Source organism: Mustela nivalis (assembly GCF_964662115.1).
Source record: "Mustela nivalis genome assembly, chromosome: 10".
Taxonomy (NCBI): domain Eukaryota; kingdom Metazoa; phylum Chordata; class Mammalia; order Carnivora; family Mustelidae; genus Mustela; species Mustela nivalis.
This window is the reverse complement of record NC_139029.1, coordinates 101,234,370-101,258,519: the sequence shown is the minus strand read 5'-3', so window position 1 is coordinate 101,258,519 and position 24,150 is coordinate 101,234,370. Positions and strand designations below refer to the sequence as shown.

General features: G+C 39.8%; 2 protein-coding genes across 5 annotated transcripts in view; both read right to left on the bottom strand.

Annotated features, from left to right (window-relative positions):
• Nucleotides 1-1,495: 1,495 nt before the first annotated feature.
• On the bottom strand, nucleotides 1,496-15,400 carry BCAS2 (BCAS2 pre-mRNA processing factor). Of its 2 annotated transcripts, XM_082685033.1 has the most exons (7): nucleotides 15,111-15,400; nucleotides 14,914-15,006; nucleotides 11,633-11,703; nucleotides 8,467-8,628; nucleotides 3,931-3,981; nucleotides 3,016-3,096; nucleotides 1,496-1,796 (listed from the first exon to the last, which is right to left on the bottom strand). In XM_082685033.1, the coding sequence occupies exons 1-7, from the start codon at nucleotides 15,201-15,203 to the stop codon at nucleotides 1,670-1,672; spliced, it is 678 nt and encodes a 225-aa protein (XP_082541159.1). In that variant the 5' UTR covers nucleotides 15,204-15,400; the 3' UTR covers nucleotides 1,496-1,669. The 2 variants fall into 2 exon arrangements, with proteins under 2 accessions (XP_082541159.1, XP_082541160.1); XM_082685034.1 differs by lacking the exon at nucleotides 3,016-3,096 and having other exon boundaries at nucleotides 15,111-15,289.
• Nucleotides 15,401-16,176: 776 nt separating this feature from the next.
• The window catches only part of DENND2C (DENN domain containing 2C), an 82,835-nt gene continuing 74,861 nt past the window's right edge, over nucleotides 16,177-24,150 (bottom strand). For all 3 annotated transcript variants that reach the window (XM_082685014.1, XM_082685015.1, XM_082685013.1), the window contains 3 exons: nucleotides 19,915-20,151; nucleotides 19,582-19,668; nucleotides 16,177-18,024 (listed from right to left, as the gene is read on the bottom strand). In XM_082685014.1, coding sequence (XP_082541140.1) covers nucleotides 17,993-18,024; nucleotides 19,582-19,668; nucleotides 19,915-20,151 — 356 coding nt within the window. In that variant the 3' untranslated portion in view covers nucleotides 16,177-17,992. The remainder of the gene's footprint in view (nucleotides 18,025-19,581; nucleotides 19,669-19,914; nucleotides 20,152-24,150) is intronic.

Sequence of the window (24,150 nt, the reverse complement as noted above, 5' to 3'; positions counted from 1 at the left end):
TAGTTAACTTGCTGACTTTTCTTAGTTTTGGGGTCACCCTCAAGCTCTACGTAGTTATTTATGAACAAGAGGGCAATCTCAACTAATGGGACAAATTTCAGGACTATGATGAGTCTAAAGAAAGAGAACTCTCAATCTCAACTTAGTGATTTGCCATTGAGGAGAGCTGCTGCTTTCTATGAAGTAATGTCCTCTGAACTGGGCCCTCCGAGCTCACTTCAGCCAAGGAAACGTGCAAGCCCTCAGGCTGGTCACTAAACCAGACTGGGATTTACTAGCAAAACAGGAAAAGAGTGAAGGCGGATTTGAGGAAGTACCACTGGAGAGAGGAGTGTGGCAAGAGACAGGGATTACCCGAAGTCTAGTCTCTTAGGCAGGGAACAGCAGAAGATACAATTTCTTGGGGCTGAGTAGAAGGTGCAGCAAATTGGATTAGATGATAGTGGAATGAATCCTCCCATAGGGCAGTAATACTGTTAGAAAAAAAAAAAAATTTAGAGTCCAAGGGCGCCTGTCTGGCTCAGTCAGAAGAGCACGCAACTTTTGATCTTGGTGTTGTGACTTCAAGCCCGATCTTGGGTGTAGAGATACTTAAGTAAAATAAGGTAAGTAAAATAAAAACTTAAAAAATAAAAGATTGCAATATTTGATGCTCATGGTAAGTTATAACCTTAAGCCAGGAACCCTCTGCTCCCAAGGATGGTATTCTCTCTCCTCCATTAAGAAAAACTTGGGAGTAACATTGTTTTAATTCTCCATCTTACCCCCTCCTGCAATAATGGGCTTTACTGTCTAGTTTTTATTTCATAATCACAAACTTAACACTCTGCATTTCAGCTGGGCTTGGGATAAGGAAAACCTGGAACCCAGAGAGCAAAAAGTAAGAGCACAAAGATTACAGGAGACTGCAAGTATTTTTTCTGAATCAGGCAGTAATCTTTTATACTTGTTCATTCCTTACAAATAGAGGGTTAGAACACAACTCTGGCACTGTACTACTACTGGACTGAACACCTGGATGACTTTCCAGCTATACAACTTCTACAGGCTACTTAATCAGCACCCATTACAAGTCTGTGCATGGGAACAACAGTTATCTGCTTCCTAAGGTTTTTGTGAGGATCAAATTATCTTTTTATTCCTCTTAGTTCATCTACCTAACATGCTTAAAATAGGACTCAGCACATATTAAGTTTTATGAGACTGTACCTACGATGATGGAGTTGGTTGACAGAGATGGAGCCATTGTATTTTGGAAGTCTTGCTTGGTAATCAAAAATTTGTTTAGAAACACCCCTTTATTTCGAAATATATAAACCAAAAGTTTCCCACTTCTTGTACATGTTAAAGATCTCTCAGATACAAAATATGTTCCAATGATTCAAACTTAATCCCATGATATAATATTATTCTAATATCATACTTACTTTGAAAGCCTAGATTTTTTTTAAATGGCAAAAAAAAAAAAAAAAAAACAACCAGGAAAAAACCCCCACCAAGCTGAAAGTTTTTATTTTGCTGAAATGTACAAATATAACAGTCCACACTCTACAATAAACATTTAACCACTGATGATTTTCTTAGGATGCGGTTCTCCCTCATAGTTCAGGTGCCTGATCTTCTGTGAAAGCCCAGCTTGCCTTCTTTTCTTCCCACCAAGTTTGTCTTTTTAGAAGTCTTGCCGGATATTTTCTTTGTTTGCCTCTCCATGTTGCTGCTTCATTTGAAAGATTTCATTTTCTAGTTGCACAATAGTCCTTTCAATCTCGTAATTCTTACTGACCAGGGATACCCAACTAGAAAAGTAAAAAAAGAAAAAAAATTACTCAATATAAAATTTCTCTTAGGAGATTTGACCATATACATGTTTTCAGCCAGGTTCATAATATGAACCTTCACTTCTAAATTTCCATTTTAAAAAACTCAATCGGGGGAAAAGGGTATGTAAGATTCTAGATGTAGTGAGTGCCTGGGTGGCTCAGTCAGTTAAGTGTCCACTTTTGGCTCAGGTCATGACATCAGGGTCATGAGTTTGAGACCCACACCAGGCTCCATGCTGAGTCGGCTTGAGATTCTCTCCCTTCCCCTCCGCCCTTCTCTCTGCTCAAGCTCTCTCCAAAATAAATAAATAAAATCTTAAAGGAAGAAAAAAGATTCTAGCTGTATTATCTCTTATAAATTAATGTAAATCTAAAATTATTTCAAATTTAAAAAAAACTTTAAAAACCAAATTAGAAATAATTGAAGATAGGACGAGGTGATGGAAGATTATATTTAATGGGATTAACATAAAAGGAGAGAAAATAGGGCAGAAGCAGCAGTTAAAAATGGTGAAGAAATTTCTAGAACCGGAGAAAATTCCATAGATCCAAGCAGCCTTCCCCCTCCCCCAGAAAAAAAATCTCTAGGACAAATAAAAAGAAACACAGATGTGTATTTGGGAGATTTTATTAGCCTGAAGAAAAATGTGAAAAGACGAACAGACTGATAACATGGAATGTATGGAGGTGGAGAAAGTAAAACAAGGAGAAAGATGGGGGTGAGGAGGAAGAAGGGAAATAGCAAAGCAAAAAAGAGAAATGATACAAGGTTCATAATTATAGGGATTCATATAAAATTATCTACACATATGAAGAACATTTTAAAAGTATATAAACAAAGGAAAAAACCCTAGGACACAAAGTATCAAAGTATGAAATCTCCCTGAGTTAAAAAATAGATCGTTTACTTCCTTTAAAATGGAGAATGTAAGTCGAATCCTATTCAGAGCAGAAATACTGAACTGAAAATACGGTGCTCTGAGACCAGAATCAAGTAACAGCGGTTCTGTCCCTCTTAATGCCTTCCAAGACCACACATCAGAGACAGGCAGAGGCAGTCAAGAGCACCATTCAGAAAACAGCATTTCTGTGACACTTGTGGCATCGCATTTGAGTACTGTTGAACCATACTGTTAAATCCTGATCTTAAAATGTGCTAAGCGATTTAACAGTTGATGAAAGTGAAGATACTCACGTTGACTCCATTTCCCTTAATTTAGATCCAGCTGTGAGCTGCATGTTCTTTCGCTGCCAGTTTAAATCTTGAATATGTTTCCTGTAAAAAATTATTTATACAACCCACCTACATTTGAACGTAAGACTTAAATCAACAGAGAAATCAACAATCAACACATCTTTAATCCCTTGAAAAGGACAGATGTATACAGTTACAGACCAATTCTGAGAATTAACTATCTTTTATTTTTCAATTACAAATTTCATAAGCTCACCATGAAAAATTAAACACATTCACATACATGCAAATAGAAAATAAAAAGCAGAAGTCCCTCCTCCCACATGCTTCTCCTAATTATTGTTCAGTTTTTGGTGGGTGTTTCCCCAAACTCCTATATGTGTATGTGCTAGTAGAGATTTAACTTTTTAAATTAAGTGCCCAATGTGGGGCTCAAGCTCACAACTCCAGGATCAAGAGTTGCATGCTTTACTGACTGAGTCGGCCAGGCACCCCACATTATACATGTCGTTCTGTAACATTTTCTCCTAAAAGTGCCTTTTTAATGTCTGTAGATTTGCAAATTGCAAATGACATGGTAGAGATGTTTCCAAACGTTAAGTCTAACGTTAAGTCTCTTTCTCCTCCACTCCAGTAGGGCAAACCCAGCACTGGATGCTGGACAGAGTGGACCATCAAGTATTACTCTTAAATGACTACAGTCCATTGATTCTTTTGTCTTCTCATTCTGTTTATTAAGGTTCTACCTAAACTTCACTCTCAAATAAGAGGAAAATATGGGCATCTGGCTGGCTCAGTCAGAAGAACATGCACTCTTGAACTCGGGGTTGTGAGTTCGATCCCCACGTTGGATGAAGGATTACTTAAAAACTAAAATAAAATAATAAAATAAAGTAAGAGGAAGAAACAACTTACCTTAACTTCTGGAGCTCTTTCTGTGCATGTTCAATCATATGAACTAGATTTCTAAGGAAGGTAAAGAGGAAAATCAGGTTAACAGACATTAACATACCAACTAAAATTGAGCTATCTAGTTGATACAGGTTCCAGTTCTTCCGCTATTGAGCTCCATGCCAAACACCACGTTAGACACTCTTTACATATTAGCTACTTTAATTTTCCTAAGAATTCTTTGAGGTAGGTACGATTGCCCCTATTTCACATATAGGGACATTAAGAGCTTAGAAAAAGTAAGTAACTTAGTCAAGGTAACATAGATGAATGTTGGAGATGAATTCCATTTCAGGTCTTTTAACCTCTGGAGCCCAACCAGTTCATGGACACCTTGATTTTTTGTACCTGTCACTACTTAAACTGTCAGTACTTTTCATGGAGAACACTGAAAATAACTCATATAAGTGTATTCATTCAAATCCCTTATTATCTCCATATTTCTGTACCTGCATTTATCCTGCTATTCTCCCCTCCTGCCTACGGCAAGCTAGAGAGAGAAGAAAAAATTGGAAGGCTGGAGACTGTGATTCCAGTGCAAGTTGGCTCTTAGTGCCAAAGGGGGAAAGCTGAGCAATATAGAGTGCCAAGTTACTACTGTCATTAGAGAAGTGATTCAAGAGTAGAGGCCATCCCCTGTCCTTGCCCTTAAATAACAGCTTTACTGAGATGTAATTCTCGTAACCATATCAATTTTCTCTTAAGGCAGCAGAAAATCACTTTTAGGGTCCATTTCAACCACAATGGCCCTACTATCCTCTTGCTGTAGATCTACTATTGTTTCCTGGCTTTCGTGACTCAAATATCCTGGTTTTCTCCTAAGTTATTCTTCTGTCTCTACTGACTTACTTTTTTTTTCCCTCACTAACTGCAATTCTCTGAAGATTCAGTCTTCAAACAGCTGTGTCTCTCCAGGCTTACCTACAGCTCATCTCCCTTTCCTTGATTTCTAGGGATCACTCCATGTTCCTCAGGGCAGTTAAGTTTGGTACTCCAGTCCTGACCTCTGACCTTTAATAGGAAGCTTCCCCTTGAATGACCTCTTCCTGAAAGCCCCGTTTATTTGTTGTCTTCTCCTTTCTTTCATCCTCCATGACTACAAGTGTACCTCAGAGATATTGCAGGCTTGGTTTCAGACCATGCAATAAAGCAAGTATAGCAAGAAAACAAATCAAATGAATTTGTTCTCCAATACATATAAAGGTTGTTTATACTATACCATAGTCTATTAAGTGTATAACAGCATTGTGTGTAAAAAAAAAAAAGTACTTGCCTTAATTAAAAAATACTTTATTAACTAAAAATTGCTAACCAACGTTCTGACTTTTAAATGAGTCATAATCACTCATCACAGATCACTGTAACAAATATTATGGAAAAGTTTGAAATACTTAGAGAATTACTAAGATGTGAGAGACAGGAAGTGACCACATGCCATTGGAAAATGGGGCCGACAGACTGGCTGAGGCAAGGTTGACACAAACCTTCAATCCGTAAAAAATGTAAAACAGCAAAGTGTAATAAAATGAGGTTTTATCCATATACAGGACCCTCCTCAAGCACTGAACATATTTTTATTAAAACTTATAGCACTGCATCATGAGAGTCAGAAGACTTGGGTTCTAGTCCCAGCTCTGCCCTAAAAAGCTGTATGTCCTTTAATGAGTCACTTGACATCAATGAGGCTAAACCTGTTTATCTGTAAAAACAAGGCCTGGCCTTGAAGGTTTCCCTTTAATTGCAAGTACAAAAATCTCTCATTAATGAAATTTTTTTAAAAGCAATCACGAACTAAAACCTACCTAGAACTAAAAGCTTACTGCCCCTGCCATGTTTGATGCCCTCAAATCCTTTTACAAGGAAAGAAAACCTACTTTAATAAGATGGGAAGACAAAGGATTGGGTTAGAGTAGAGCCTTAAATAAACTGAATTTAGGTAGACTAGGTAAAGACACTCTAGGAGGTGGTGAACCATGACTAATGGCAAGGACAGAGCTATGATAATCACGACAGAGAGGATTCCCTTGGCTGGAATGAATGGCCACCGTCGAGATACACAGCCATTTGTCTTGAATACCATGTAAATAGTCTGGATCTTAATTTGCAACAAATGGGAAAGTATTAAAGGTTTCTTTCTTTTCTTTTTTTAAGATTTTATTTATCCATTTGAGAGAGATCAAGCAAGCAAGCACAAGCAGTGGGGAGAGGCAGGGAGAGAGGGAGAAACAGATTTCCCGATGTGGGACTTGATCCCAGGACCTGGGGATCATGACCTGAGTTGAAGGCAAACACTTAACCATCTAACCCACCCAGGCACCCGAAAAGTATTAGAGGTTTCTAGGCAAGTTGAGAGCAATGTTTTCTTCAATGTATTATTTTTTTCCCCCGCATCTATGCTCTCTTACCTTCTTGGGAGCGTTCTCATTCTCTTCTAAATATCCAAACCTCACCATTTTTTTTTTTTTTTTAAGATTTATTTATTTTAGAGAGAGAGAGAGAGCATGGGGGGAGAAGGGCAGAGGGAGAGGGAAAGAAAGAATCTCAAGCAGACTCCCTGCTGAGCAAGGAGCCTGACATGGGACTCAATCTCAGTACCCTGAGATCACAACCTGAGCCGAAATCAACACTCAGACGCCTAACCAACTGAATTACCAAAATTCCCCCAAATCTCACCATTTTAAAATAACCTTATTTTTTTTAATGACCTTATTTCTTAACGTCCCTTCTATGGATGTCTGTAGTTTATAGAACACAGCACACGATATAGCACGTGTCCCCATATTGCTAATTACGGGCTACTGGTTATCTGGCAGAGAAGAATCTTATCTCCTCAACTAGGTAAAGCTTCTTGAGGACAAAGATCCCATTTTTCCACTTCATACAATACAGACCATTTTTTAAAAAAAAGACATTTGTTTGCTTGATCTGTTTCTTAATCCTCCCAAACCCATTTTTCCCTTATCTCCCTTGCAACATATTCACAAAAGAAATAAACTATTTATGCTGTAGTTTCCCGAATTCTGGATTTTGCCCACTGGATCCTTACATGGCCAAATAAATTTAAAACATAATTCTGAAAAACTGAGAAAAACCATTTATCTCTTTGTGATTTTGCTTTATTATTCCAGGAAACATACTCTAGCGAAATAGTTTGATGCAGTGTCAGGAAGTTCAAGGGCTTTTTCTCCTTCAACTATTAAAATGTTAATACAGTCTCAGCGGATTTCAGGGCTCAAAGGCATCAGAGATACTGTCTAACCACCAAATTTTACGAATAAGAAAACTGAGCCCTAGAAAGATAACAAAACCTAAAGCGAGTTGCATGGAAAAGAAAGTAGAGCTCAGTGGCTTATGTGGGTACTTTGCTTCCTGTGTTAATTCTCTTATAGTCAATTCTCATTATTTGCAGATTCTGTACTTATGAACTTACCCACTCACTCAAATTTACTTGTAACCCCAAGATCAGTACCTGTGGCATTAGAGATCATGAACAGCATGTGCAAAATTTGAGTTGTTGGATGTGCAGATTCTTAGCTGAAGTGGAACAAGGAAGCACTCTGACTTACTGTTTCAGGTCTCATACAGAGAGTACCAAAGGACAGGATTTAATTTCCAACTCTGCCAAATTACTTAACACTTCTGAACTTTGTTTTCTCTTTCATAAAATAAAGAAAATAGACTTTGCCAGGAGTTGTCTTTAGGATTTATAGTCTATATGAGATGTGTATACATACACATACATTATTTCCACCAAAAAAAAAATGTTACAGTATTTGCTAATTCAGTATTCAAGGCCACTTTATAGAATATAACATACAATTAATGAGAATCGATTGTATGAGCAATGCCCCACATTAAGGATTCCATTCCACCATATGTGATTTGTCAACCAGACCTCAGAACTCATTTAATTACAATATTATACAATAAATGTGGTTAGGTTTAGATCTCCTCTATACCTTTTTTTTTTTTTTTAAAGATTTTATTTATTTATTTGACAGACAGAGATCACAAGCAGGCAGAGAGGCAGACAGAGAGAGAGGGAGAAGCAGGCTTCCCTCTGAGCAGAGAGCCTAATGCAGGGCTCGATCCCAGGTCCCTGAGATCATGACCTGAGGCGAAAGCAGAACCTTACCCCACTGAGCCACCCAGGCGCCCTTCCTCTGTACTCTGTGCGGTGGGTCTGAAAGCCATGGCTTATCATACGGGTTGTAGTAGTTCCAGGACATCATCTCAAATGAAAGTCCACTATACTATTTAAATCCCACTTCACTTTTTTTTTTTTTTTTTTTTTTGAAGATTTATTTGACAGAGCAAGTAAGCAAGGGGAAGGGCAGAGGAAGAGAATCTTCAAGCAGACATGGGGATCAACCCCAAGACCCTGAGCCACAAGAGTCAGACATATAACTAACTGAGCCACCCAGGCACCCATTCCTATATTTTAAAAAAATGCCAAGACTGTGGATGGGATGGGTTTAATAAAAACAAAAAGCTTCTTACTCATTATATACTTTCCAGGCATTGCATCCATGCTGTGACATTAGTTCCAGATTCTCAATTCGAACTGCCTGATGCTCTAACTGGGCCATTGAATTGTTTACACATTCTTGCCATGCGGTAATGTCGTTTTTCTGACCTGAGGAAGGGGCTGGAAGTTCATACCTGAAATTAAACAAAAATAAACTGAAACCACATATTCCTCTAAATTTTCCGTTCCTTCCAAAAGAACACCTCACAGGTCTATGCACAATGTAAATCCATGGAAAATTCGAGATAGATCAGACTGTTCAATAAGAACCTATTTAAAATCCATTTACAAATAAGATTTAACACCATTATATACAGTAACAAAAAAATTGTTTACTTCAACATGAACTGATTCAATAAACTATAGTGTATTCATATGAAAGATTGTTAAATTAGCTGCTCAATGATGCCACTGAAGAATACTCAGAACATTAACATGCTTGTGATATATTAGGAGAAAAAAGTAGGACACAAAGGACCCTATACTATCTTTTTTTTTTTCTTGAAGATTTTATTTATTTGTCAGAGAGAGAGCGAAAACCCAAGTAGGGGGAACAGCAGGCAGAGGGAGAAGCAGGCTCCCCACTGGGCAAGGAGCCCGATGTGGGACTCAATCCCAGGACTCTGGGATCATGACCTGCGCTGAAGGCAGATGCTTAACCAACTGAGCCACCCAGGCACCTCTGCTATCATTTTTGAAAAACACACTTACAATCATCCAGGTTCCCACCGACACAACCAAACCATTCTAGAGAAAAAAATGCTAAGGGATGTAAAAATTCTTTGTATTTGGACCTTCTCTATTCTCTCACTTCACACTAAACAGTCCTTCAGCACTGTTGATATAGCCAGTAAGTACACCCTTCATGAATCTTAGCTCATTATTGAGGAGTTACTACAAACTAAGTTTAATTTCCATTTTAATAATTTGACTAGATACAGTAAAGACTCCACATTATTCCTATGAACAACTGAGGGGCATGCAACTAGGATCAAGAAGTGATAAACCAGGGGCATCTGAGTGGCTTGGTTGGTTAAGCATCCAATTCTTGATTTCGGCTCAGGTCATGATCTCAGGGTCATGAGATCAATTCCCTGATTCCCTGTGTCAGGCTCCACACTAGGCATGGAGTCTACTTAAGTTTCTCTTGCTCACTTGCTCTCCCTCAAAATAAAAAAAGTGACATACCACTTTGTTTAAAAAAAAAAAAAAAAAAAAAAAAAAAAAGCTGTAATGTGGCAGTTTTCAAACTTCTGATTATAACTCATGGTAGGAAGTATCTGTGATCCAGTACCCAAATACACATAGCTCAACAAAAGTTTCACAGAACAGTGACGGCTGGGTGGCTTAGTCGGTTAAGCATCTGCCTTCAGCTCGGGTCATGATCCCAGGGCCCTGGAATCGAGTCCCAAATTGGGCTCCCTGCTCAGTGGGGAGCCTGCTTCTCCCTCTGCCCGCTGCTCTCCCCACTTCTGCTCTTGACAAATAAATAAAATCTTAAGAAAAAAAGTTTCACAAAACAATAGTTGCCTTTACTTGCATTATATTCTGTTATTTTCTATTTCCTTAAAAAACTGCTCTGAGAACTTCTGGATCTTACTTTCTTATTAAGAAAGTTAACTTTTGGAAACTTACGTAATTTTCTTCATGATCCACTGCCTAATGGGTCATTACTTTTTCTGTGAGATATACTGTCATAAAGGAGTTACTGCTGTGAATATCTAGAGAAGAAGCACCTGGAAATGAAGAATTGAGGAATCCCAGAACTTCCTTTATCACTCACTCAGGCCAGACAGGAAATGGTGCACAAGAAATAACGATCCTCTGGTTCTACAGACTCAAATCCCTCTTCTAAATCTATACATCTGCTGAGAGGATAGACCTGTGCATGTGGCTCTATCTCAAAGGATTCTGCTCTGACAGAGTACTTAGTGGTTCTCATAATTCCATACTTACTTCAAGCTGAAAGAGATCTCACATGTTAAGCAATCCGATTCTCCATTTTAGAGACAGTAACAAAGGATGTTTGGAGTTTTCTTCTCTGAGAGAGGAGAAGCAGTTTTGTAATAAAGTGGAACAGGAGGGAACACAGTGGAACCAAAGTCAAACTATCTGGGCACTGTTTACTAATTAGTTCTATGTCAGAATCAATCAAGGATCATTATAAACCATAACATGATTTCACCTAGATATGTGATCAGTGAAGAACCAGATGCCTAATCAGGAACATTTCCTTGGGAAAAAAAAAAAAAAATTTTTTAAGCATTTATTTATTGTACAGAGAGGGAGTGAACCAGCATGAGCAGAGAGACAGGGGAAAGGGGAGACAGAATCCCAAGCAGAACCTCTGCTGAGCGCAGAGCCCAATGTGGGGCTCGATTTCAGGACCCCAAGATCACAACTTGAGCCGAAACCATCAGTCAGAAAGCTCAACTGACTGTGCCACCCAGGTGCCCCTCCTTGGAAAACCTTAAAAACATGAAGTTCAGTACAATCACCATTCCTGTTGTTGGATTTTACATATTTTGTGTGTGTGTATTTTAAGAGACAGAGAGAGAGTACTTACTTGGGTCAGCAAATGGGGAGGTGGGGAGCAGTAGAGGGAAAGGAAGACTCTTAAGCAGGCTCCACACCCAGCATGGAGTCCTATGCAGGCAACTGATCTCATAACTCCGAGATCATGACCCGAGCCAAAATCAAAATGGGATGCTTAACCAACTGAGCCACCAAGGCTCCCCTATTTTGCCTTTTTAAATAAAGGTGCAAAGAATATATCTGAACATAAACAAAGGATATAGGAACCACTATTATGTGAAGAAACATAAACATAAAATCAGACAATAATTTTTTATTTTCCACATTTTAAGAGCTATAGCGATTTTACTAGTAACTTAAAAATAAAAAATGATTTGGGGGGGCACCTGGGTGGCTCAGTGGGTTAAGCCGCTGCCTTCGGCTCAGGTCATGATCTCAGGGTCCTGGGATCGAGCCCCACTTCGGGCTCTCTGCTCAGCAGGGAGCCTGCTTCCTCCTCTCTCTCTGCCTGCTTGTGATCTCTGTCTGTCAAATAAATAAATAAAATCTTAAAAAAAAAAAAAAAATGATTTGGGTCCAGGTGAAACCAGAAATATAACTTACCGTTTCATACTGAGTAATTCTATTGGTTGCCGAGCAGCCAGTCTTTCAAATTCATTTCTCATTATGTCGGTCTAATTAGGGGAAAGAATTATTTCCAAAATCATATCAATAAATTTCAATTAACAACCACCAAACAATGAATCTAACCTACTTAAATATTTCTGTTATCCATTCAAACTGATCATTTCCAAAAAATTTACAAAATAAAATAAAATGGATCATTTTCCTTCCCACCAAGTCTTCTCTGAGTTAAATATTCTCAAGAATCAGAATACATACACTTCATATGTAAAGGAACCCACAGAGAAAAGGATTATTCCTAGATCAGCGGTTCCCAGTCCCAGCAGCACATAGAAATCAGGTGGAAGCTTTGAAAACAATTTCATTCCCAGCCACATCATCTTACCCCTCTCCACCATTCCCATTTAACTTTTCTGAACATAAAAGTTTTCTGGGCATGATTGTAACTTGTTTTTAACCCATCAGTTGACTGTATAGCGAAGCCAGTGTTGAGGACCCTGGATCTAAGTATTCACTGGGGGGTGGGGGAAGGGAGGAGAGTACTTGACATAAAATAATTTGCTTTAGGGCTTTGAGCCTATATCCATACTTTCCTTTTGACCCTGGCTGCTATTTTTACACTTCACTCTGCAAAGAATGAGAAAAAGGGAAGAGGTTAAAGAAACTGGTTCTACTATCTGCTCTAACAACTGTATGATTTCTTTCTTTCTTTTTAAAGATTTTAATTAGGGGCACCTGGGTGGCTCAATGGGTTAAAGCCTCTGTTTTCAGCTCAGGTCGAGATCTCAGGGTCCTGGGATCGAGCCCCACATCGGGTTCTCTGCTCAGCAGAGAGCCTGCTTCCTCCTCTCTCTCTGCCTACTTGTGATTTCTGTCAAAGAAATAAATAAATAAAATCTTAAGAAAAAAAACCCCAAAGATTTTAATTAATTTATTTATTTGAGAGAGAGAGAGAGAGAGCACGTGCATGAGTGAGCTACAGAGTATGAGTTAGAGTGGGGAGAGGCAGAGGGAGAGGAGAAGCCGACTCCCTGCTGAGCATGGGGCCCGACATGGGACTCAATCCCAGGACCCTGAGATCATGACCTGAGCTGAGAGCAGCTGATTAACCGGCTGAGCCATGCAGGCACCTCACAACTGTACGATTTAAAAAAACACATGATGGGGCACCTGGGTGGCTCAGTTGGTTAAGCCGCTGCCTTCAGCTCAGGTCATGATCCCAGGGTCCTGGGATTGAGCCCCGTTAAGCCGCTGCCTTCAGCTCAGGTCATGATCCCAGGGTCCTGGGATTGAGCCCCGAATCGGGATCCCTGCTCACTGGGGAGCCTGCTTCTCCCTCTCCCTCTGTGGCTCTACCTGCTTGTGCTCTCTTGCTCTGTCAAATAAATAAATAAATAAATAAATACAATCTTTTAAAAAAAAAAACAAAAACAAAGCACACATGGTAAAGTTAAAAAAACATGGTAGAGCTCTACTTCTTTAGGTCAAAGTTTTGGTCAATATCCTATTTCATTTCTGTTCTGCACATTTCCTGGCCCTGAGTATAAAGAACTGCTTAAGTATTCACCTATAGTAGTATTTCAGTTATCCTGAGCAATTATCAATTTTTTGAGGGCTTCAACTATATTAATTAGACTAAAAAGTTGAGACAGTCCCCCAATTCCTAGCTAGAAAAGACCTTCATAAATAGTTAAATGAATTAATGGAAGAGCACCTTCAAAACAAATTTGAGGTGTGGTTATGGTCTTGGGCAAATTACTTTCTCTAAGTTGCAGTTTTCCCATTTAAAAAATTGGGATAATAAACATATAGTTATATAGTTCACAGAGCTATTTTCAGTACTGAGATGGTGAGCCCAGTACACTATCAATTCCTATTGTGAAAAAGGGATAAATGATCAGTATGCTAATTATAAAGATCGGAGATATATGTTGCACTTAGGAGAGTTAAAAGGAAAACTGGTTCAAATATTTAAAAGTTCGTGATTGAATGCAGTTATCTGAAATTTTGGGAGCCAATCTAATAAGAAAGCATTACTGTATCTACTTCTTAATGTGGTACCATCTATATCTGGGTAACGACATTTAGAAAACATTTGATAAAATGATGTATCATAGGAATATCTTCCTATTTAAAACTTGACCGACTTTTCATGTTACTTCAGTATAAACACTGCGGGGACTTTTTTGTTGTTTTTAAAGATTATTTATTTATTTATTTGACAGACAGAGATTACAAGTAGGCAGGAGGAAGGCAGAGAGAGGAGGAAGCAGGCTCCCTGCTGAGCAGAGAGCCCGATGCCAGAGCTCCATCCCAGGACCCAGGGTTCATGACCTGAGCCGAAGGCAGAGGCTTTAACCCACTGAGCCACCCAGGCACCCCTAAACACTGTGTTTTAATAGTAGAATTCTTTCCAGAGCCTGGGTGGCTCAGTGGGTTATGCCTCTGCCTTCAGCTCAGGTCATGATCTAAGGGTCCTGGAATCAAGCCCCGAACTGGGTTCTCTGCTCAGCGGGGAGCCTGCTTCCCCCACCCCTGCCTGCTGCTCTGCCTACCTGTGATCTTTCTCTCTTTCAAATTAATAAATAAAATCTTAAAAAAAAAAAAACAGAGTTCTTTCATTAAATACATGGTTACCTATAATGGGGGAAAAAAAACCCAAACATGTAAATACTAAAATGCCTAACAGAATCTATTAATTTAGAGATGGTATTTTACATTTCATGTAGCTAATTACACCCTAAGTACTAAGCAGTATCTCGGGGGGCACTTCTAGGCTAAATATTTAAAGAGCACTTTACTTATAAATGGTTTCTCACTTCCCTCATTCACATACGTTCGCTAAGTATCTACGCTGTGACACAAAGGCCGCCCTCCAGTGGTTCTCAGGAACCTAGGCTTACATATATTAAAAATTCCTCATCACTGGTTTTAAAGAAGACCTTAGAGAGCGGAGGATGCCTCTGAGAATTTATGCAAGGAGCCGATCTCCGAAAAACGTACACACTACGTTTTGCATGGCTGGGCAGTTCGCCAAGCCCCGGAAAGCCCTTCAGTGGGTCTCAGAATCAGAACGTCGGAGAAGTCTGATCTAGCTGCTTTCGATGGATCGGGAACACCGATAAGAAAGTAAGTAGTAGGCAAGCAGGCAATTGTTAAAGCCAGAATTTAAAATGCATTTACGTGTCTAAGACTCTCGATCCAAAGTAAAGAGTCAGAGAATCCTAGCTCATACGGTGGCCTCAAGACGTCCCACTTACTTCAAAAGCAGAATAATCCGGGGCCGTCAGGTAGCTCAGGTAGTTCTTGGTAGGTCGGTATCTGCGGGTTTCCTCCTCCACCAGCGCCGCAGCCTAGAAACGAGAACGGGAGCCGGGGAGGGGTAGCAACCTGTAAGGTGCTTCTTCCAGCACCAAGGGCCCGAGAGTGCTGAATCCGCTACCCGGCCCGAACTCACCGCTTCCCGCACGCCGGGCGCTTCATAACCTTGGTCAAAATACGGCAGTGCATCTACCACAACCTCTCCGGCAACTAAGCCTGTGCCCGCCATTCTAAACCTTGCCCAAATTTTCTGTGGGCGCTCAAACTCAGGCCCATTTCATTACGCATGCGCTCGCATTGACGTAATACAGGTCGCATGCGCCTTGGCTCTGACGCATGCTCAGTTGTCAATTCTGAAGGCGCCCTCGCCGAGCTACTAGGAAGTGCCCTGCCATTTTGTCTTGGTCGGACGTGACGTCACGTCGCGAGTCCTAGAATCAGCGGAACGTCTCCATTTCCTGTCCTCCAGTGTGCTCCTTTTTTTTGCCTCCACCCGGGAGCACTTTGGAGGGGAATTGGGACTTTTCGTTCCCTGGAGGAAGCTGGTGTCTGGTACCGGGATGGTTTAAAACTTTTGGAGGAACTAGCAGTAGGATTTGGCAGGGAGAGGGATACAGGTTTCCCACTCCCCTAACCTTCCACCTACAACCCTTAACTTTTTGCTTTGTGGCGGTTTTTTTCTCCCCTTGCACTTCTTGCTGTACCCCTCACTATTCTTCGTTCTGAGAACACTTGCATTGGATAAATGCAGTTTTTTCAGATTCTGGAAGTCGGCGCCAGTAGCCAGTTAAACTTGCGAAGCTTTAGGGTCTACATAACAAAGGAACCTGATCTTTTCCTCCAGGGTGAGATTAAAAACTGCCCACCAACTCCAGCTCCAACAAATCCTGTCATTTTGCCTTCGAGGCTTATATAAAATCCGCTCACTTGTCTTTAGGACGGTCGGAAATAGACTCGTGTTCCTCTCTTTGGCTCCCAACCACTCCTGCGGCTGCCGGGGCGCCGGCTCTGCCCTGTCCCCAGCTCCCGTACACGAAGCAGGCCAAGGCCAAATAAGGTAGTCGGACTGCAAACCCTGCCCGGTGTCTACGGTCAAGACTCGGGCTTTGTCTGCCAACAGCCTAGAAATGCTGGCCACGGACTGTCTAATCCTATCATTAGATTAATGTGGATTAATATGGATTTATGCGAAGTAGAAGATCTTTACATCTTAAGCAACTTTATTTAAAATTCTCCAATATTTTGTTTATTCATTAAAAGATCTGTAAACAACATTTTATACAAGTCTTGAGGGATTCTTTTACAAATATGTCCAGAACTCATAATACTTTACAAAAACAAGATAAAACAGACCTAAGAAAAGGAAGCAGCTTCAGGTCACCGGGATAAACTAGGACCCCCATCCCTGAAGCGAGGTCTCCTCACAGAGGGACGGTCAGGATTCACCACCCGAAGACCTGCCCCCGTTTTATAAACAATTCCCAATTACTCATTCTTCCCTCAGGATTGGAGTGGCAAATGGAGAGATGTCTGGTAAGAACCCCACTGGGGTAAGATGCTTAAACATTTTTTTAACAAGACATAGGCTCAGTTCTATTTTCTAGACCCATAAGAACTATATAGCACCAGTCTTAAATGGGGTCTGCTTCAGGTTCATTCATGCACAACTGAATGGGCTGTAATGACAATACTGTACAACTCAATAAACTGTATCATAATACAACTTAAAAGGTTTTGTTAAGTTCGAATAAATATTTTTATGCCAGTTAAAACCCTCAGCAGGAATTGAAGAAAACAAACTGACATCTGCTGTAACATTTATCAGTGAAAATTAAACCATCATTTGATAAGTTCCTCCTCCTAATCACTACTGCTGTTGTAGGGTGATTATGTGGTGAATGCCCAGTAATATTCATAGTCTGAGTCCCAATTCAATTAGGGCAAAAAGTCCAATTCTAGGGGAACCAAAAGTGAGTCATCTAGGCTCCTATAGTTTGATGTCCCTTATCCTCAGAGCTGAAAATCAGCTCGGGTATGCTTCAGTTTAAAAGAAAACCTTTTCAGTAGCTATAATCTCACAGAGCTCAAGTTTCCATCTGCAGAACTAACCAACTTTCTCTGTGCTCATGAATTGACAGTCGTGGCTTCAATTCTGGCTCTGCTGTAGAACTTTGGGCAAGTTACTTAACCTTTCTGAATTCCAGTTTCTTCATTAATAAAATGGAGATGCAAGTATCTCATCAAGTTGACTTAAAGACTGAGTAAGATGACATAGATATACATCACACATGGCACTTGGGGGACACTAAGAAAAGGGGAAGGAGTTCTCATGCTCTTCAAAGGGTATTTTCATTAGCTATAATCCCACAAAGTTTAATGTTGACAAGCTACGATGTGGAGGAGGAGCTGCAAGGTGTCTACTTGTATAAGATACTCAATAACAGTGTTAATAACTAGATTCCCTCAGATAGAACATTAGATTAAAAAACAAAAACTAGAGATATATGAGGAATCTATTCCTTAGCTCAGCTCCAACAGCCCATATTTTTCTAGGTGCCATGGTGATATTTCAGTGATGAGAATGACGTGTGTAGGGTGCACTCTGCACATCCATCATGCTTCCCCAGTACCTTCAATCCAGCATTTCTCTCACTGTGCTCATCTTTGAGCTGTTTTTTTTTTTTTTTAAATCCAACACCAAATCTTTCCCTAGTAAAAAACAAGTGCCTTCACAGACTAAGCACATAACACAAAGAATGAGACCAAGAATCAAATAGAAAAAGCCACTGAAAAGAAAAATTGGAGGCAGAGTAATGAGAACATGGGTTCCAGACTACTCCCAGCAATACTCCAGTGATTATACAGCAGCTACAGGAGAATCCTCCTCCAAGGACCAGGCCCACTTTGTAACCTTTTCATCTTTCCAGGATCTTTTAGGCCACTGCAGGGCATCCCAACTCTTGGAGAAATATTTTCTTGGCACTTTCGGTTTAAGATGGAGAGAGTCTATCAAAGATTTCATTTCTTCTGCAGAAATTTCATCTTACTTCCTAAAGGGAGAAAGAAGTAGAGTGAACTCTCAATAGTTCATTTTTATTTATTGTACATTATTTGAGGCAAGGGATTAACAACTTAGTCATTTGGAACAGCGCACGAGTGAGCTGCCATCTCAAGCTAGCATGTGATGTGTTTAACTACCAAAGAAATAAACAAACCCCATGTCTCTAATTGTAGAGGTAGAAGAGAGCTCTGACCTCACCTAATCCAGTGGCTTTCAACCTTGACTATAGGTTAAAATTGCTTGGCCTGATCCCCAGAGATTTCTTGGAGCCTGCAGTGGGAAAAATGTTCATTTATGTTCCCCAGAGATTAAAATATTGTAGTTAGAGTTCAGGACCAGTGGTGTGATCTAACCTCATGGTATAAAGATGAAATAACAACCGAGGCATAAGAACAAGTCCTTACTTTAATTAGGGGCATGTATTTCTTTTTCTTTTTGTATTAAAATTGACATACAATGTCCTATTAGATTCAGGTGTACATCATAGTGGTTTGAAATTTTTTCATACACTACAAAATGACCCCTATGACAAGTCTAGTTACCAGGGGTTACGTATTTCAAGGACCAATATAAACAGCGTGGAATATAGTTCTTCCTTGTTTTGGGCTACCACACCACTGTTCCCCAATATCACAAAGGATAATAAAAAGTTAATTATTATAATTGAAAAATCAGAAACATCTGTGTTTCTTTCTGAAGTGTAAAATTAGACTTGGAGGAAATCCTCTTTTGCCTCAGATGACCTCTAAACCAGATGTTTGGTTTTTTTTTAAGATTTTATTTATTTATTTGAGAGAGAGCATTAGAGAGGGGAAGGTCAGAGGGAGAAACAGATTCCCTGTTGAGCAGGAAGCCCAATGTGGGACTCAATCCTGGGATTCCCAAGATCATGACCTGAGCAGAAGGCAGTTGCTTAACCAACTGAGTCACCCAGGCATCCCTAAAAGGTGTTTTTATTTATTTTTTTAAAAGATTTTTATTTATTTATTCGACAGAGAGAAATCACAAGTAGTCGGAGAGGCAGGCAGAGAGAGAGAGAGGGAAGCAGGCTCCCTGCTGAGCAGAGAGCCCGATGCGGGACCCTGAGATCATGACCTGAGCCGAAGGCAGCGGCTTAACCCACTGAGCCACCCAGGCGCCCCCCTAAAAGGTGTTAATCTGGAGTCCAAGGATGGGTTTCAGGAGGGTCCATGAATACTCTATAATTATATGCAAATTTGTATGTTCTAGCATACTTTTCTGAGATAAAGATCCAGTTTTTATGAGATTTTCAAAGTGATGTGACCTAGAAAAGATTAATAATTATGATATGCAAATTCGCATGTTATCTGAGGAAAACAGACCCAAGGACAACTCTGATGACAGAATCCCCACCTCTGAGAAAGACTTCTTTTTCTTCAAAACAATTCGGAAGTACAGTCATGGTTTCAGGTCAGCCTATTTGAAGTTATATTATTGATTTGATTATAAAGCTTTTGTGATAAGGCACAGTTTCTGCAAAAGGTTTTTTAGTCACATTATTTAACAAGAAAACGTAACAACTCACCAAGACTCCGCAAAATTTTATTCATCCCACTGGGCTCGGACTCTGGAATTGTTTCCAAATACTGGAGGGCCCGGACCTCAAACAAACCTACAAGGAAAACTCACGCTGGTGAAACTGTCCAATACTTACTAAAAATCACTTAAATAAAATTCTGCAGCTTACTACCAATGTGCTTCCATAGCTAAAACAAAATTTTAAAAAGAATTATTTCCCATAATAACTCAGATTTTGAGCGCTTGTAGCTTTATACCATTTTTGTTTGTTTGTTTATATTATTTTCAAACCCTCAAAGGGCTTACTAAATACAGGGAGAGAACTTATGATGAAACTGACCTTTCACCCCACTTTTCCGAAGCTCTCGGTCCTGTATGAAGCCTGCAAACATCTGTGTTTCCATGAAGAGATCCAGGAAGTGGCGTACACTTCGGGAGGTGTGGGATTTACGGAATGGTTCCCTTTGGAATACACGCTCCCCACGCTCAGTGACAGTCATGCTCAAAGAATAATGTCCCACTAGCTCCACAAAAAACCTCACAAATGCCTCGGACACCAGAGAGTTGAGTGTCACATCTGTTGCAAAATAAGAAAAATAAGAAAGAAAGAAAAAACCCTTAAGTTCATATTTATGGGAAATTGTTATGAAAGTGATGCATAAGAAATCACAGACTGAAGGACTGAGAATCCTCATTCTTAGCTTCCTTGCACACTCCACAAGCAACAAAACACTATTAGCTCATATTTTTACTTTGATTTTCTACCCACATATACTCCTGTTCCATCTTTCAGCCTGGCCTGCTCATCCGTGATCTTGCCGTAACTGCTCTTTCAAAGGCCACCAGGGAGTGCCAGCCAAATTTAATCTGCTTTTCTATCTGTCTCGCCTTTGAACTCTTATGCTGCATTTGTGTTAACCTTCTCCTCATTCCTCGTCTCCCACAACTTCATACTCTCCTGATTTCTGGATTCCTCTCCTGCTCTTATGACCAAACATTTGTATTTCTCTTGCCTCTTCTTCCTCTTCCTAGCATGGTCCTCAGACCACCTCTCTTCAGCATTCCCTCCCTAAAGAGCTTACTAGTATGGAGAAGGGGAGCTGGCTTTCCATGTTGATAATTCTCAACCTATGTCTCTAGCCCTTATATAAGTCACCAGAACTCACCTTCTACATTTTCAGGCTACCTATGGGTAATCATCATTTGGTTGTCCCATCAGCACTTAAATTCAATTTGTCTAAAATTCAAATCAGGGCCTTTGGAGATTAGTAAAATATGAATCAAATAAATAAACAATACATGTGTGAAACCAAATTCATTCTATTTCTCCACCAAATCAGTTCTCTCTCAACTTTCTCATTTCATAAGCAATGATTATTCCATAATAATTTATTTAGTGCTTTAAGATATTGTCAGCCACTGCATTTAGAGCTTTTATAAATAAAATAATCCAGTGAAGTAAGTATTATTTCCTTTTTACAGCTGAGGAAACTGACACTCAAAACAAAGACATTCTCCAGGGTCAGCTCATCTGGTACAGGGTACAGAAGCTGCCAGACTCCCATGTCAGGTGCTTAGTCAGGTGCTTCTTAACCACTGTAACATAAAATACACTGCCTTTCATGTTCCAGGCTCAGACTTCAAATTCAACTTAGACTCCTCTTTTTTCTCCCATTCCTAATAGTATTCCCCCGCTTCTCCATGTCATGTCATTTACTCTTTCCATGGGTTCCATACTGGACTGGGAATCAGGGACCTAGGTGTAGTTAAGAGTTCTACCATGAAGCAATAGTGTAATGGTGTGCAACTCACTTTACCCCTGGTTGGTCTCTTCCTATATCTGCAGAATGAGGGGGCTGATTAGGTGATCTCTAAGGTCTCTTCTGGCATTCCATTTGATTACAAACTAGATTTGTAAGAATGCCCTCTCCGAGGTGTTCTTCCCCCTACTCTCCAATAGAGGGCGACCATTATCAGTGATACTGGGTTTGTCCTTTCCTTGCTTTAGGTTACAGTTCCAGTGCATATATACATAGCCAACCCCCATAACAAACTATTAGGTTTTGTACATCTTTGAACATTACATAAAACATATTCTTCTATAACTTACTGTTTTAGTCGATATATGTTTTTAAGATGCTTTTTTAAATGCTATATTCTCCTTCCAATGAACAGTTTTGCTATCACGTAAAATGCTGCTACTTTGAAAATTATTTACCTGTTTCCTAATTATCATATGCCAGAATTTCTCTGGGGGTATATATCTAAAACCTGAATTGTCAGGTTGTAGGATATATACACCTTTAAGTTGACTAGATGATGCCCAATTATTTTTCCAAAGCAGCTGAAATAACTTACACATTCTCACCAACTCCTGACACTGTCAGACTTTTTAACTTTTGCCAGTATGGTGGGTATAAAATGGTATCTCACTGTGGTTTTAATTTACATTTCCCAGATTTTGACGAGGCTGTACATCTCTCCATATACTTACTGGCCTTTCATGTTTCATCTTTGGTGAAATGATTGTTTGTATCTTTTCCCCATTTTTCTATTGGGTTGTTCATCTTTTTATTATTGAAATTGCATTTTAAGAATTTTTTTTAAGATTTTATTTATTTATTTGACAGAGATCACAAGTAGGCAGAGAGGCACGCAAAGAGAGAGGGAGGAAAGCAGGCTCCCCGCCAAGCAGAGAGCCCGATATGGGGCTCGATCCCAGGACCCTGAGATCATGACCTAAGCCGAAGGCAGAGGCTTAACCCACCGAGCCACTGGGGGCCCCACATTTTAAGAATTTTTAAAAATAAATTCTGGATACTACTCCTTTGTGGTTATATTTGTTGAAAGTATCTTCACCTAGTTTGTAGCTTGTTTTTTTCTTTTTCATGGTGTTCCTCAAGGATTAAAAATTTTAAAAATTTAAGTGTCAAATTAATCCTTTCTTTTTTACCAGCTGGGAGTCCTTACTCTTAACATTTAAAACTTGAATTCCTTAGAATTAGTTTTGTGTGTAGGGTGAGGTATAGACCCTATCCATTTCTTTTCATATGGAACACCAACTGCCTTACTATTGGTTACTGAATGGTTCATTCTTCTTCTGCTGATAGGCAATGCTGGTGCTGACACAAATTAAGTTTCCTTATGCCTGTGTACTCCATTCATTTCCTTGCTCTATTTATTTCTGAACCAAAACCAAACAGTCTTAATTACTATGACTTCATGATTAATTTGATGTTTCAGAGGGAAGTCCCTTCAATGTTGTTCTTTTACTTAACTATTCTTGGCCCTTTCTAATTCCATTAAAATTTTACAAAAAGCTGAATGCCCTTCCAATTCTCTCTTGAACTTTCCCTGATCTTGCTTTCTTCCCACCATCTCACTGAATCTGCTGCTACCAAGGTCTCTAAGCTCTTTCCATTGTCAAATCCACCTATCCTCAGTCTTCATCTCGCTTGTCCTCTCTGTAGCATTAGAAATAACTGTTTACTTTCTTTTGTGAAATACGTTCTTCACTCGACTTCTCTAGTATTACTTCCCCTGTTTTTTTTTTCTCCCCCTTCACTAGCTGTTCTTGTAATCATTTTTTGCTGGATCCTCTGCCTTTTCCCTACTACCAAACATTGGAAATCTGACCACACTATTACCAGCCGACTCAGGGTTCAACCCTTAAATCTGTCATTTTCTATCTATACTCACTCTATAGGGTGACTTCATCTGGTTCCACAGCTTTAAACCAGCAACTTCTAGGGGCGCCTGGGTGGCTCAGTCAGTTAAGCATCTGCTGTAGGCTCAGATCATGATCTTGGGGTCCTGGGATCAAGCCCCAGACTCCTCAGCAGGGAGTCTGCTGCTCCTTCTCCTTCTCCCTGGGCCCCTCCCCCCACTTGTTCTCACTTTCTCTCAAATAAATAATTAAATAATCTTTAAATATATATATATATGTAATAATAATAATAAATAAAAATACATTAAAAAAAAACCCCAGCACCTTCTCAAGGTATGTCTTTAGTTCAAATCTCTCCCCTGAATCCCAAATTCAAGTATATGAATGCCTACTTGTTATCTCTAATTGAATGTCTGCTATGTATTGGACATCCAATAGGTATCTCAATATTTGGAACTGAACTTTTTTTTTTTTTTAAAGATTTTATGTATTTATTTGACAGAGAGAAATCACAGGCAGGCAGAGAGAGAGAGGGAAGCAGGCTCCTGGCTGAGCAGAGAGCTCGATGCGGGACTCAATCCCAGGACCCTGAGATCATGACCTGAGCCGAAGGCAGCAGCTTAACCCACTGAGCCACCCAGGTGCCCCTGGAACTGAACTTTTAGTTATTTCTCTGAACCTTCTCCTCCCTTAATGTTCCCCACCAGTAAACAGCCTTAGTTTTCTCATTTGTAAAAAAAGGGGATTAAATAATGAGACCTGCGTCGTAAGGCTATTACAAGGATGAAGTAAGATGTATGCTAGGTGTTGAGCACAAGGCCTGGTACAGAGTAAGTAGCTCAGTAAATATTTTTTACCCTTACTCAACAAATACTTACCTCATACCTACTTACTGACTATTGTTTAAAG

What these genes read in the sequence shown, in the direction of transcription:
- BCAS2 (XM_082685033.1), bottom strand. Translation starts at nt 15,203, where the DNA reads ATGGCGGGCACAGGCTTAGTTGCCGGAGAGGTTGTGGTAGATGCACTG. An exon ending in GAATTACTCAGTATGAAACG is followed by an intron (nt 8,629 to 11,632) that starts GTAAGTTATATT and finishes GTTTAATTTCAG; the next exon opens with GTATGAACTTCCAGCCCCTT. An exon ending in AAAGAGCTCCAGAAGTTAAG is followed by an intron (nt 3,097 to 3,930) that starts GTAAGTTGTTTC and finishes AATTTTTTACAG; the next exon opens with GAAACATATTCAAGATTTAA.